Genomic DNA, 13656 nt, shown 5'->3' with positions numbered 1-13656 from the left:
TGACACATCTTCTATTTGTTTTCTGTTGTCTGCTTTCCACTTTCATCTTTAAATGGTCTCAGCATGATCTGTCTTATTTGGGTTTCATCAAGCTTTCTGTAAGCTTATTTTGCCTCTAGCCAGCAGCTAGCCTGCAAACATTTCTGAAGTACTTTTTATGTGCCTGACATTGTGCTAAGTGCTGGAGACACAAAGAAAGTTAAAAATAGCCCCTGCCCTCAAGAGTTCATTTTTATGGGAGACAACATGCAAATAAATATGTACCATACTGTTCCGGTCTTTTGTTATCCTCTTCTGTAAAGATTTTTCAGATTAATTATTATTCCCTCTTTCCATGGTAAAAGGTCAGATGTTTACTGAGTGAAGTATTTTATGGGATCTTTTGGCCTCTTCACCATGGCAGTTGATTTACAGGTTAATATGATAATACGTGTAAATTTCTGGTTTTTTATCCATTTCCCTTTTTTAATGCCAACAACTTGTTTAGATTAGGTTGGGATTGTCTCAACTATTGTACAATTGTACATCACATTTTCTTTTTATTTTAAAATCAGATATCAATTTTTCTCTTTCCTCTAACAAGTCATTGTTCTAACTCCATGTGTGGCAGCTAATCTGAAAATTACTCTTATTGCCAATCATTTTCTGTTAGAATTTCAAGTAATTTTTTATATTTGGTGCTCATCATGTCCAGTACCTGCTAATAACTCTCTTCTTGAATAAGATATTTTTGAAGATTTGCATAAACTGATGCAAAGTGAAATCAGCAGAACCAGGAGAACAATTTATACAGTAACAATAATATTTTGAAGATAGATGTCTTCAAGCGATTTAGGAACTCTCATCAGTACAATGAGTAACCACACTAATACATGTGAAATTTACACTTAGATGTTATCTACTTGGTAGATTCATGTGACATTGGGAGCTATGGTTTAACATCTCCTGGTATGTTTATATAAGTTGTCCCTTTTTTTGGTTTTAGGTGGGTGAGCAAACACATAAAAAAGCCAATTCGTTCTACTGTCCTTAGTTTGGACTGGCACCCCAACAATGTTTTGCTGGCTGCTGGATCTTGTGACTTCAAATGCAGGTGAGAAAAAGCTAAATTTGATTTACAGATTTCCAATTGACTCACTAACTGTTAACTCATTTTGTATTACCAAACTTAAAACAAAATCAAGTAATAATAACAGAAAGACTAGGACCTAAATCCCTTTATACTTATATTTGTTTGTTTTTAGTATCTTCCTGCCAATATCAGAAAATATAGAGTGGACAAAAGTTTTGACACTGACAAGTTCTTTCTAATATGACATCCCTGACAATGGCCTTTGTGATATCACCTTATGATATTCAAATTAACAAAATACAGCACAACTACTGTTATTTTAAAAGTGCTACACTAGTTATTTTTCTTAGGACAAGACCAGAAGAAATGCAATTGAGTTTTGTAATAATTTGCAAGATTCATACCAATATAATTGCTTTTTAAACTTGATCAATATATCACTGACAAAGAAGCATAAATCTTTAATGCAACTTCTATGGAAAACAGTGTTATTTGGATTATATAAGACTAGAAAAGATGTGAGGAATCCATTAGGTTACATGAAGAAAAAGGCAGCTGGTATCACTACTCTTGGGTTATTATTTGGAAAGAATGCTTGTTAAATATTTAAAACCAGATTTAACAGTAGGGAATTGAGTGAACATCAGTTAAGTTTGGCTCATCTAGTGAATTCTGTTTTAAAATAGAACTATGCAGTCATCTTTCAGAATTTTTCCTAGGGTTTTGAATGTCATCTGGTCTCCTAAATTTTGATTTGTTTGTACAGTATGTTCAGCTGCCATTGCTTTGTGGTATGCAGCATAATGTCATAGCTTCTCTGGAAGTTGAAAATAGGTATTGCTAACAAAGAGAAAGACAATAGCTGTCACCACAATTCTGTTAGAACAGATCTGAAAATATGATTATCAGGATAGTAAACTCTGTCCACATTAGTTCACATTATATGGCAAATATAGAATAGCACATGTGATTCAAAGTGTAACAAATAAGCTTTAACCTTTGAATATATGGATTTCTGGATATAATTCCATTTCGTTTGATTGTCACTGCCAATTCATCATTGTTTTTCCATCATAGCTTAAGATAAAATCAGTTCAGTCTCTGACTTAATGACTACCCCTGCCCGCTGTTGAGGTGGAAGGGGGTGGACCTTTCTGCAGTAGTACAGGCATAAGGTAATAAGGGCCAGGAATGGAGTGATAGCGATGAGAATGCAGAAGGATGAATTTGCTGTATTATTGAGGAATCCAATAGGATTTGATGATTGACAAGGTCCAAGTAGAGAAGAAGGAAGCATCAAAGATGACTCCAGAGTTCAGAAACTGATTTAATGAATTAATGGAAGAATGGTAGAAACAGGGAAGTTGGGACAGATTACTGTTTTGGGGGAAAACCAGTTTCAGTGTGATGAATTAATTTTTAGATCATAAGCAGATGAAGACGTTAATTAGGCAGTTAGAGCTTTAGGACAAGAGCTCAGGAAGAAGTTTAGGGGTTAAGTTTTAGGTTCAGAAACCTGTTGTTCAGTTTCCTTATCCTTAACATGAAAGAATTAGACTCGATTTTTGAGGTCCCTTTTATCTTTAATCTGTGATAATCTAAACTTTGAAAATGGATGAATGTTCTTAGAATGTAGGAAAATAGCAGACTGAGCCATGGAGAGTGCAGACACTTAATTCTGAAATGAAAATAGAAGGGAGGGAGGGGAGTTATTCCCTTTATGACATCTTCATTTTTTTATGTTTTTTATGCAGATACTCTTGTTGATGTGATCTGTCTGAAAATTTTGAATTCCTTTGTCAGTTTCTTTGTTGTGATTTAAAATTGACAACTGACAAGGGGTTCCATCTTTCTGTGTGCCTTAGACGTTTCATATAAGTGTCTTATCTCTTTTCCACAAGACAGTTCTACAAATACTTGAAGACAGCTATCATATCCCTGCTAAGTCTTCCTTTCTAGTTTAAACATTTCTACTTCCTTTAACCAAGCCATTCTTGTTGCCTTCTTTTCGACATTTGTCCTCGATTCTTAAAATGAGTGTATACTGTGAAATTATTTAGACCAGTTTGCTTATGAAATTATTAGTGCATATATATTTCTCCAGATGAATTCATGTTAACTCACAGCTTTCCACTCTTAAATCTGATTTTAAATGAAACTGTCATTCTTTCCAAGTGTTAGGGTACTGGCTTCTTTTTTCAGTATTAGATGTTCCTGAATTTCATGAGTATGTTTCAATAGTATTTCAAAGACCTTTGAATAGTCCCTCCACCGAGGCAGATCCTTTCCACTTTCCCAAACAGTAAGTGGTCTTTGAGAGTTGATGTGGCCCAAGAATTAAAGGACTGTCTTCTGTAATATTCTTGGGTAGATACCTAATATCTGTGGCAAACATGACAGAACAAGAAAATGATAAATGCTGGAGAGGATGTGGGAGAGTTGGAACACTAATTCATTGTTGGTGGAGCTACGAGCGCATCCAGCCATTCTGGAGAGCAATTTGGAACTATGCCCAAAGGGCTACAAAAATGTGCATACCCTTTGACCCAGCAATATCGCTACTAGGACTATATCCCCAAGAGATCATAAAAATGGGAAAGGGTCCCACATGTACAAAAAATATTTATAGCAGATATCTAATATCTGCTTGAAGATCTTCCAGTTAAAGGAAATCTGCTGCATCCCAGGACATTACAGTTTGCTTATGGGTAGGGAAAAGAACTGGATCTCTGATTTTATGAGTGAAGAAAATACTGTTATCTACCAATGCAGTTGCCACTTTTTTCTGCAACTTACAAAGTTGCCTAGAGCAATTACCTACTTGGGGCTACTCAGGCTGTAGGTGTCAGAGTTGGGGCTTGAACTCCATCTTCCCTGGCCTCAAGACCACCTTTCTACTGTGCCTTATTAATGGTTTACTTTTAGGATGGCTCCTACTTCTTAGGAAATTTTTCCTGAATTTCAGCCTGCATATGCCTTTCTGTAGCCTTTACCTATTGCTCCCAGCTCTGCAAACACTAGTAAAATGAGTCTAACATTATTCCCCTTAAAATACTTGATGCTGGCTGCCTTGTTCCTTTCCCCTCTTAAGTTTTCTCTAATCTAGGCTAAACATCCTGAGTTCTTTGTTAGTTTACACTCCCCATCTTTTAGATATCTCTTTTTTTTACCATTCTGCAAGTTGTCAGTATCCTTTTTCAAATAGAACTGAATGCAATACAGCAGATGTTCTCTGACCAGGAGAGAGTGAAGCAGTAGTGTTACTTCATTCTGAACACTTTCATTCTCTGAAGTTAGTATTTTTGGCTGCTTTGTACTGGTGAGTGGCAGTGTAGGTGTTGTGTGTAGTGGACCAGCTTTAGTTGAAGTGGCCTAGCTTCAAGTCCTGCCTCTCATGTGTACTGATTGGCTTTGCGACCATTTGCAAGTCACTTAACCTCTTAAGGTAATGTTGCCCAGGCAATTCTCTTAAGATTTTAAGTTGTATTCAACTTGCTGATCTGCATTTGTAGAAAGAGTTTCCATGTTGGGAATTTTCTGTGCTAAGGAAATTGTAGGTCTTGAACAAACAAATTTTTTAAGTTGCATAGTCCTAATACTGGGTTTGCTGTCTGCTAAGATCCAAAATAATTTTTATATGAACTGTTCGTTAGCTAGAGTTGCACAATTGAATCTTTAAACTTGTATTGGACTTTAAACTTATTCCTGTTAAATTGTATCTTATTAGTAAGGTTTAGTCCATCGTGCTGGCCTTTTGATATATGATTGTTGTGAACCAGTGATCTAGCCAACAATATGAGCCTATATCTTCATCTTGTCCACAAGGATAACATGAGATTTTCTCAAATGCCTTAACTGAAATCTAGGTACAGTACATCTGTGGCCTTCTCTGACCTGCTAATCTGATAATCCTGACAAAAAGGAAACAAGTTTAGCCTGGAATGACTTGTTTTTAATAAAGGTGTACTGACTGTCAGTGTTCATTTTTGTCTTTTCCAAAAGCTCAAAAAAGATCTTTTTAATAATATGTTAGAATTTTTGCTGTGAATCTGTCAGCCTGTTTGAAGAGTCTACCTCCTTCTCCCTTTTGAAAACTGGGATATTTTTTCTGTGTTCATTCTCATGGCATACCTTCTGTTCTCTAAAACTTTCAAAGATCATTGGCAGCAATTACATCAGCCAGGTTTTTCAGTGCCCTGAGATATGGTATATCCAGGGCTACTGACTTGAGCTCAGGGAAAGCTAGATGTTTTCTTACTGTCTTCTTATCTGATAGCCATTTTTATCGATTCCTCCCAATACAGAGGTCATCCTCCTTGGCAAATAAAATGAACTAAAAATAGTTGATTAGTTCTGTTTTTCTCTGTCATCTCTTATCATCATCTCACATCTCTGAACCGTCCTTGTGGTGATTATCTCCAGATTTAGTCCTTGATGACAAACACAATCCATCTCCATGTCATAGCCAAGCTAAGACCTGCTGAATCTTGCACTGCTGGTGTCTTGACCAAGAATCCAGGGTCACCTCCATGTCACAGTGAAGCATTGCTTTAGCAGGATGGAGGGTTGTGTGGGTTAGCAGAATGTAAGGATGTATATATATAAAATACAGGTACTAAGACATGGTCATTTCAGACATGTGAAATAAAGAGAAGGGATTCAAGTGTTCTAGCCCACCACTTAGCTGTGCCACAGTCGCTTAACCTCCTTGTGCTTAAATCGTCCCATCTGTAAAATGGGATTATAATACTGGCACTCTCTGTACCTTGGAGGATTCTTGTGATGTTTTAGAAACCTTAAAAAATTACATAAATTTTAGGTGTTAAATATGTTCTGTTTCATTTGTAATTTTTTCTCCCCCATTCTCTAGAGTTTTTTCAGCCTACATTAAAGAAGTTGATGAAAAGCCAGCCAGTACTCCATGGGGTACCAAGATGCCTTTTGGTCAACTGATGTCAGAGTTTGGTGGTACCGGAAGTGGTGGTTGGGTCCATGGAGTTAGTTTTTCTGCCAGTGGGAACCGCCTTGCTTGGGTCAGCCATGATAGTACTGTATCAGTTGCTGATGCCTCCAAAAACATGATGTAAATACTCTTTTTTTTTTTTTAACATGTTGTGTCTTCCATTTCTAAAGCCTTGTCTCCCATGTAGAAATGAGGTATGATAAACTCAAAACAGGTCCCGAGTAAGTTAGTCAGCAGAGTTTAACTCCGTTTAAAATTGCAGAAATACGTTGAATTTGGGAATTTTCATCCAACAGAATAGGTCCCTTAAGATGTATTTGTACTAGGTAACAGCTAACTTTTGTAATATTTTTAAATCTGGACTTGAAAAAAGGTCATGTTCCTACAGCCAGAAACAATATCTAATGGAAGAATTGAAAATTCCTGAGAACTTGCCTGGTTTGGTATTGATACGCATTCCTTCAAAATAGCCAATTTATTCCCTTGATCTTAATCCCGTACATTTTCTTAATCCCGTACATTTTCTTAATCCCGTACATTTTCCTTTCTGCCTCATTGATTCGTACAAGACTTTAAATATCATCTTCTGGGTCCATTAAATAGGAGATAATTTCTTGCCCTATTTAGTAAGTGAATATTCAACATTTCCATTAATTTGGACCCAATTAAGTAATGCCCAAAATTTTTTATGCTAATTTTTCTGTGATACGTTGGAACAACTTGAGTTTTGATGAGCCCCTTTATTATTAAGTTCTCTGACTTGAGTTGATGTTTACACATTTGTTTGTTGGGGAATTCAAGAAAAACAATTCATCTTTTCTCTTGTCAGTTTTTGCCTTGTCCTGATAAACTCAGTTTCCCAAGGGAGTCAGAAGTTAGCTCGTTCTTTATTTTAATTACTAATGGGATGTAGTATCATATTGTCCTAGAAATCAGTTTTCTTGGGTAACTTTGTCTCCCTCTACTGGCACAATAATAGCATAGCCTCAAATTTGGGAGATTTTTTTTTTTTTAACTAGATTAAGGGGTTTTTGTACTTCCCCAAAGTTCATGATATTGTAGTATTTGTAATGTAGTAGATTTTATTCATCTTAATCCAGGTGGTTTTATTACATATAATAAACCCTTAAGTGTGTTATTAAGAATATGAATTTATTGCACTTTTGTCATACCCTCTGAAACAAATCTTCATATAGTAATAATCTGATGTCACAGTGAATGAAAAAGGTAAAATATTAATCCAGCACCTGACACTAACTTTTTAAAAATGATTTTTAAGAGTGTACCCTCTTTTGAGTAAAATCAGATGACTGAGCCTTGTAAATCCACAAACTTTCATTTAGTAGCTGGTATATATAAGGTACCATGCTAGGTAACATAGGATGAGTCTTTTCTGTCATGGAATTTATAGAGTCAGAGATACATGAAAATACAGCTAACTGCAGCCGGTATATGATTAAATTCCAAATAAATGGCAAAAATAAGTGTCATCCATATTTTGTGGAGGAAGGGGACATTTTTGTCTAGAGTGGTCAGGAACTACTTCTTGGATAGATAGAAATTAGGTTGGGCTTTATAGGACAAATGGGATTTAAGTAGGAAGGAGAGTCTTTCAAGAAGAGTGAGCAGAAGGAGCAAAGATGAAGCGATAGAAAGCACATGGCCTTTTTAGAGGTCAGTGAATAGACTAGTTTGGCTGGAATGAAGGCTTCCTTTGTAGGGGAAGAGGGAAATAAAATGCTGGAATGACCTTGACTGGAAGTTTGAATTTTATCTCTTAGATGATGGGAAACCATTGGAAGGGCCCTGAACCTACAGTCAGGAAGACCTGGACTTGATTCCTGCCTCAGATACTTACTATCTGTGTGGCTCTGGGCAAATCCCTTAACCTTTCCTGGCTTCAGTTTGCTCATCTGTAAAATTAAGGAGTTTGGATTTGTTGACTTCTGAGGTCCCTACAGACTTTAAATTCCTATGATTCCAAGAAAGTTACCATAGGATCCATGTATCTCATATTTGTAATTCTTTAAAGTGTGGATATTTTGATTCACCATAAGCTTGTGTTCTGGAAGCCCCTGAGAGATAGGTTCTTTGTCATCTTGTGTGTCTCTAAAGAAGCTATGTAGTCAGTTTGAGCTCTTGTTTAATGAGTGCTCTTATGTTCAGGGTTTCACAGCTGAAAACAGAGTTCCTCCCACTCCTGAGTGTGTCATTTGTCTCTGAGAATAGCGTGGTGGCTGCTGTAAGTATCTCTTTTCATTTTTTTTCTGGTACTCTGTAGTTTTTCCAGCAAGAGAATAATACGTACATTATGAAGCTGTTCACAATGCATAAAAGCCCTTTAGAGAAAATTGTGTTTGCTTTTAATAGTGAAAAATGCTAAAAATGAATGTTCTACTTAGCAGTCAACTAGATGTGTGATGGTACTTTTCATGGCCTTAATAATGTCTTGTTTCAGGGCCATGACTGCTGCCCAATGCTGTTTAATTATGATGATCGTGGCTCCTTGACCTTCGTCTCCAAATTAGACATTCCAAAACAGAGCATCCAGCGCAACATCTCTGCCATGGAACGCTTCCGCAACATGGACAAGAGAGCCACAACTGAGGATCGCAACACTGCTCTAGACACGCTACACCAAAACAGTATCACGTAGGTGCTAATAACCACGGATCCCCAGGAGTCAGCCTCCATCCCATCTAAACTCTAAGAACAGAACTTTTAAACAGTTGCATATAACTTCATTAGAGAGACTGTCATGTGTCTGATACTTCATGTAGGAGATTTACTAAGAGTCTGGATTTCCTTTGCTTCTGGATTTTTCTCCCCTGAGTATTTCAAGTCGTAGTGATTGAGCTACAGAATGATTTTGACTTTTGAGATATGTAAGGCAAAATCCATTCCTTATGAGGATTGTGAAAAATATGCAGCAAATTTTAAGGCCATATAACCTATTGCCATGATTTAACTTTATCAGATTTTTTCAGAATCATAGAAAATGCTCAAAAGCTTCACTCCAGTGTCTTAGTAGTTTCCTTAGTAGCAAACATGCGGCAGAATGTCATGTCCTTGTTCATTGCAAAGCAATGCTTCCATCTTCTCTTTTGGCTATGGGTTTTAATTCATACTTGTGGATGAGGCATAGAGCGCTGTAATGTGGATAGAAACCTAGACTTAGAGCCAGGAAGATCTGTGTTCAAGGCCCTCCTCTGACATATACTTAGAGTGTGACCCTTGAGGGTCACTTCTAAATACTCCGAACAGTTCTCCCAAACTGTAAGTTACAGAGAAGATGCTTGCCTGCGTGGGTAGAGGGAATTTTCTCATCCAAGTGTTCCCAGTGCCAGTGAAATCATGGGTTTAGTCCTGAACCCTGTCCTTATGCTTAAGAATGAGAGAATTGTATGATTAGAAAAAAGACGTAATTGGAGTCATTATGATAAAACTGTGGGTTCTTTTGACTTGTTTTATACTAGAGACTTTTAACTGTATATGGTAAGAAGGAATGCTTGAATTTTGTCCAGCAAAGTAAGAAGGTAAAGGGAAGAAGGGTAACTTTTCTTGAGAATTCAAATCAGTGTTCAGCCCGAGGGACATAAGATATGCTCTGTGTTACTAGACTTTTGCTCTCTTGAGACCAAAATTTTATGATGGAGTGCAAGCACTAGATGCTGGATTTGGAGTCAGGAAACTCTAGTTAGAGCTCTGCCACTAGAATGCTGTATGACATCCTCAATTTCCTCATTTTTTAAAAGGAGTGAGCTAGATGATTTGTCTCCTAAAGTACCTTCTAGCCCTCATGTTCTGTGATGCCATCAATGAGTGCAGTTTAAGCGGTTCTACAAATTCATTTGGTAGAGTAGACAGACTTTATAATAGCTTGAAAACTATCAATACTGAGCATTGGTGAAAACTGAAAGAATAGTCTTTACTTTCTGTTTCATCTTGCAACTGTACTTCTGAAGGTCCTTTAAAATAAAGGGCTTTAAAAATCATGTCTTAGCTTATTTTCCTTTGCAGTTCTGTGCAGATTACATGCCAGAAAGGAAATAGACCTTATTGCTTTCCCTGAAGGTTTTAAGAGTGCAGTTTTTTAAAATGGTGAAATCCTTTCATGTGGGAATAGCTGTTTTCATTTTTTAAGTTTTTACTTTCCAGAACTTGTAAGGAAGAAAGATTATTTTTTGAGCTTTGGAATTGATTTTTCTGGTTTAGGAACTCAAAGTTGAATTCCTTCATTCCCTACCCTCTTCTTTTCTTGTTTGGAATTGGTAGCATACTGTCTTTATTGGTGAAATTTATGATATAAAGGGCCACAAAGTCAGTAGGATTGGACTTTATGTATTATAAATATACTTGAGATGACTGTGATGTTTTGAAAAAGCCTTACAGTTTTTATTTATAGCCAGCTGACTTGCAGTAATACTTCAACTTGCCTTTTAGTGCTTCCACTATTAGAAAGTATTTTCACATACATTGTCATTTGAGTTTCTCAGCAATCTTGTAAATTGTTCAAGTATTATTGTCCCCATTTTATATATGAGGAAAGTGAGCTTCAGAGAAATAATTTGCCCGATGTGACAGCAGAACCCAGGACCTGAGCTTGGGCTTTTTAACTCCCAAGTCTCAGGCCTTTTCCACTGACCTGATGGAGTCTGAACTAGTCAACTCATTTGAAAATATTGCTGTTGTGGTTATTTCTGTGATCTTACCCTTGTCCCAAACCCTGGCATTTTAGATAATGTATGAAGTAGATTATCATGGTTCTTTAGGTCATTTAATAAATTCTTTGACAGACTTGCTGGAAATGTATTTCTTCTAACACCTCTGTCTTTTGTTTCAAGAAAACAAACTCTGAGGTGCCACTTATCCACAAATCCATGAAACATAGCTTCAAATGAATTTTTCCTCCTTTCAGTATTTTTGTCAGAGACCTGAAAGCAAAAAAATTGAGGTTTTCTTTGGGTCAAATTCCTGCAAACCAGTTTAGGTGGAAGACTTGATGTTCTAGTTGATGGATAGCTCATTTACTTGAGCAGCCATAAAACTTGATCTGCTACAGGACAGATTGGACAGCAGTAGATCACTGCCACGGTGTTAACATTCCCTGGAGTCCCTCACTTTATTATTCTTTTTTCAGCCAAGTGTCTATTTATGAAGTGGACAAGCAAGACTGCCGCAAATTTTGCACCACTGGCATTGATGGAGCAATGACAATTTGGGATTTCAAGGTATTCTTTAACTTTTACAGTAGATAACTTTTAACTTTTAACTTTTTAACTTCTTTAACTTTTACAGTAGATAACTTTTAACTTTTTACAGTAGTCTGTGTAGTAGTAGAAATAAGTGGCTGACATTTACATGGAAGGTACTATCTATGTGGGGCAGCATTAACCATATTTGAAACCAAGTAACAATTTTCTACTGTATATAATAGAAACACCCAGTGCTAGATGTAATTGGTTAAAAACTTCAAGACAAAGCATTTAGTGATCAAAAACCTCTCTAGTCCTCATTTATTCTTTCAGTGCAAAGAACAATTTATGTGGAGATATTATCTAAGTTAAATATATCAACATGTCTCCTCAATACACACACACATATTTCCATTTGGCTTTAACTTCTCTAGGTGTTAAAAGAACTAAAACATTTGCATAACCTGGCCGTTATTCTTGTATGATATTTATTTTTATTTCCAGGGAGGTTTTCATCTTTAGAATTTAGAAAACAGAGATGAGAGAATAAATAAATGCCTGAGAAGATCTAGGCAGAAAATATCTCTATCTCTTCTCCTTCCTTTAGATAGCACTTCCCTTCCTCTCAAGAGGGACTCAGATAATCCTGTCTTAACTATCTGTACAGGATTTTTGATGATATTTTAGTCCCTCCTCAAATGTCTTCAATTCATCCTTCTGCTTCTGCAGTTTTTCAAGACAGATTCTTTCCAATTTTTCACTACAAAGTAGGAAATGCCTGAGGATGGAAGAGGGAGGCAGCATTTGGCTTTAGGGGAGTGTGAGAGTAGAAAGAACGAGAATCTAATAAACCAATCTTCACTGAGTGCAAGGTACTAGGGTCAGCCCTGAGGGAATGCATTAGAGAACCCACCATTTCCTAGGAGTTTGAAGACTATCTGAGTGTGTGTACATACGTGTAGATCTGTCTATATGTTTATATGTGTAAAATGTATAAAAATACACTGATAGTATGTTCTCCATAAACATTCTGTAGAATGGGGAGTTATATACATATATAGGGAGTTATTAAAGAGTCTATTTGGGGATTTTCAGATACCACTGTAAAACTAGTTAGTTAATTGATTTTCCTTTTTCTCTCCAGACTTTAGAGTCTTCGATCCAGGGGCTACGAATCATGTGAAGCTGTATTTTCATTCTCTGGCATGACAGACACTTGACAGAATGCAGCTCCAGCATTTGCATGAAGACGGGAAAGACCCTACCACAAGTCAAAAGTGAAAAAATATCCTTGCAGATGTTTTGTTTTTGTTATTTTGAACATAATTGGTGAATGTGTTGGTTTAAAAAATCAGCAGTGATGTTTTTTTGATTGGCTATGTCATTCCATTCTTGACCAAAGCTGCTCCTTAAGTAGTTTATCATGGGAAGTTGTCACACTAAATTAAAGGGGGATTTTATGTAAATTGTCTGCTAGAAAAATTAAAAAAAAAAATACAGGAAGTATTTGTCTTGTGATTTTTTAAAAATTTAATCTTGTTGTTTTGCAGTGAACCAAAATCTGTTTTGTTTTGTTTTACTCCATTCCACTTCCTGCCGTCCCACTGGGGGAGAAAAAGGAGAAAATTAAAATATATGTGCAACATACATATAGTAAAAAATAATTCCTATTTTGACCACATACAAAATATATGTGTCTCAATATATACCTTGAATCTTGTCACCTCTATGTCAGGAGATAGATAGCCTGTTTCACATGATTTCTGGAATCATTGTTGGTCATTATGGTAACCAGAGTTCTTAAATCTTCCAAAGTTGTTGTTTTTACAGTACTGTTGTATAAAATGTTCTCATGGTTCACCTTAATCTGCATCAAGTGTAACAGCAAGGACCCCAGCATACGTAGGAGGGCCTGCTATACAGGTTCTTAGATCTGCTTTTCTAAAAGGAAAGCAGCTTTTGAGGGGTGAGTGATCTACTTTAATCAAGCACATATATCATTCACTTAGTTCAGGGGAAAAAGTCAGAACCCTGAACTTCAGAGAATTAAAGATCAACAGACAGGGCTTCCAACTGTCTGACCATAAGCAGTACATACATAGTTACTTACCAGAGAGAGAAGCACCAACATCTGGATTTTCAAAGCCAGGGGGAGGGGAGTGGAGCTCTTTAGCTGCTGCCCAGAGTCTCCTCTGGCATGCAAACCTTCTAAAACCCAAACCCCAAAGTAAAAAACCTCACCTCACAGTATATATACGCTTTTCAGAGCCAGAGAGCATCACAACCCTTGAGAACCAGTGCCTCATTAGAAATTAGCAAAAGGGATGGGCCTTCCAAAAAAAAACCTCCCCTCATCAAGCTTCCCTTAATGAGTGGGCCCATTAATGGGTGGAGATCTTTAGATCTCATTAGCATTACATCAAGTC

At 36.7% G+C, this 13656-nt stretch overlaps 1 protein-coding gene across 1 annotated transcript in view; it reads left to right on the top strand.

Moving 5' to 3' along the window:
• ARPC1A (actin related protein 2/3 complex subunit 1A) overlaps positions 1-12733 on the top strand; it is a 34572-nt gene extending 21839 nt beyond the window's left edge. The window contains exons 5-10 of the mRNA XM_072597640.1: positions 986-1093; positions 5943-6155; positions 8202-8277; positions 8494-8687; positions 11176-11266; positions 12375-12733. Of these exons, the coding sequence (XP_072453741.1) occupies positions 986-1093; positions 5943-6155; positions 8202-8277; positions 8494-8687; positions 11176-11266; positions 12375-12413 (721 nt within the window). The 3' untranslated portion in view covers positions 12414-12733. The remainder of the gene's footprint in view (positions 1-985; positions 1094-5942; positions 6156-8201; positions 8278-8493; positions 8688-11175; positions 11267-12374) is intronic.
• The last annotated feature ends 923 nt before the right edge of the window (positions 12734-13656 follow it).

The sequence above is a fragment of the Notamacropus eugenii genome, chromosome 3 (genome assembly GCF_028372415.1).
Source record: "Notamacropus eugenii isolate mMacEug1 chromosome 3, mMacEug1.pri_v2, whole genome shotgun sequence".
NCBI lineage: Eukaryota > Metazoa > Chordata > Mammalia > Diprotodontia > Macropodidae > Notamacropus > Notamacropus eugenii.
The sequence above is the reverse complement of the archived record's forward strand: the minus strand, read 5'-3'. Positions and strand labels throughout refer to the sequence as shown.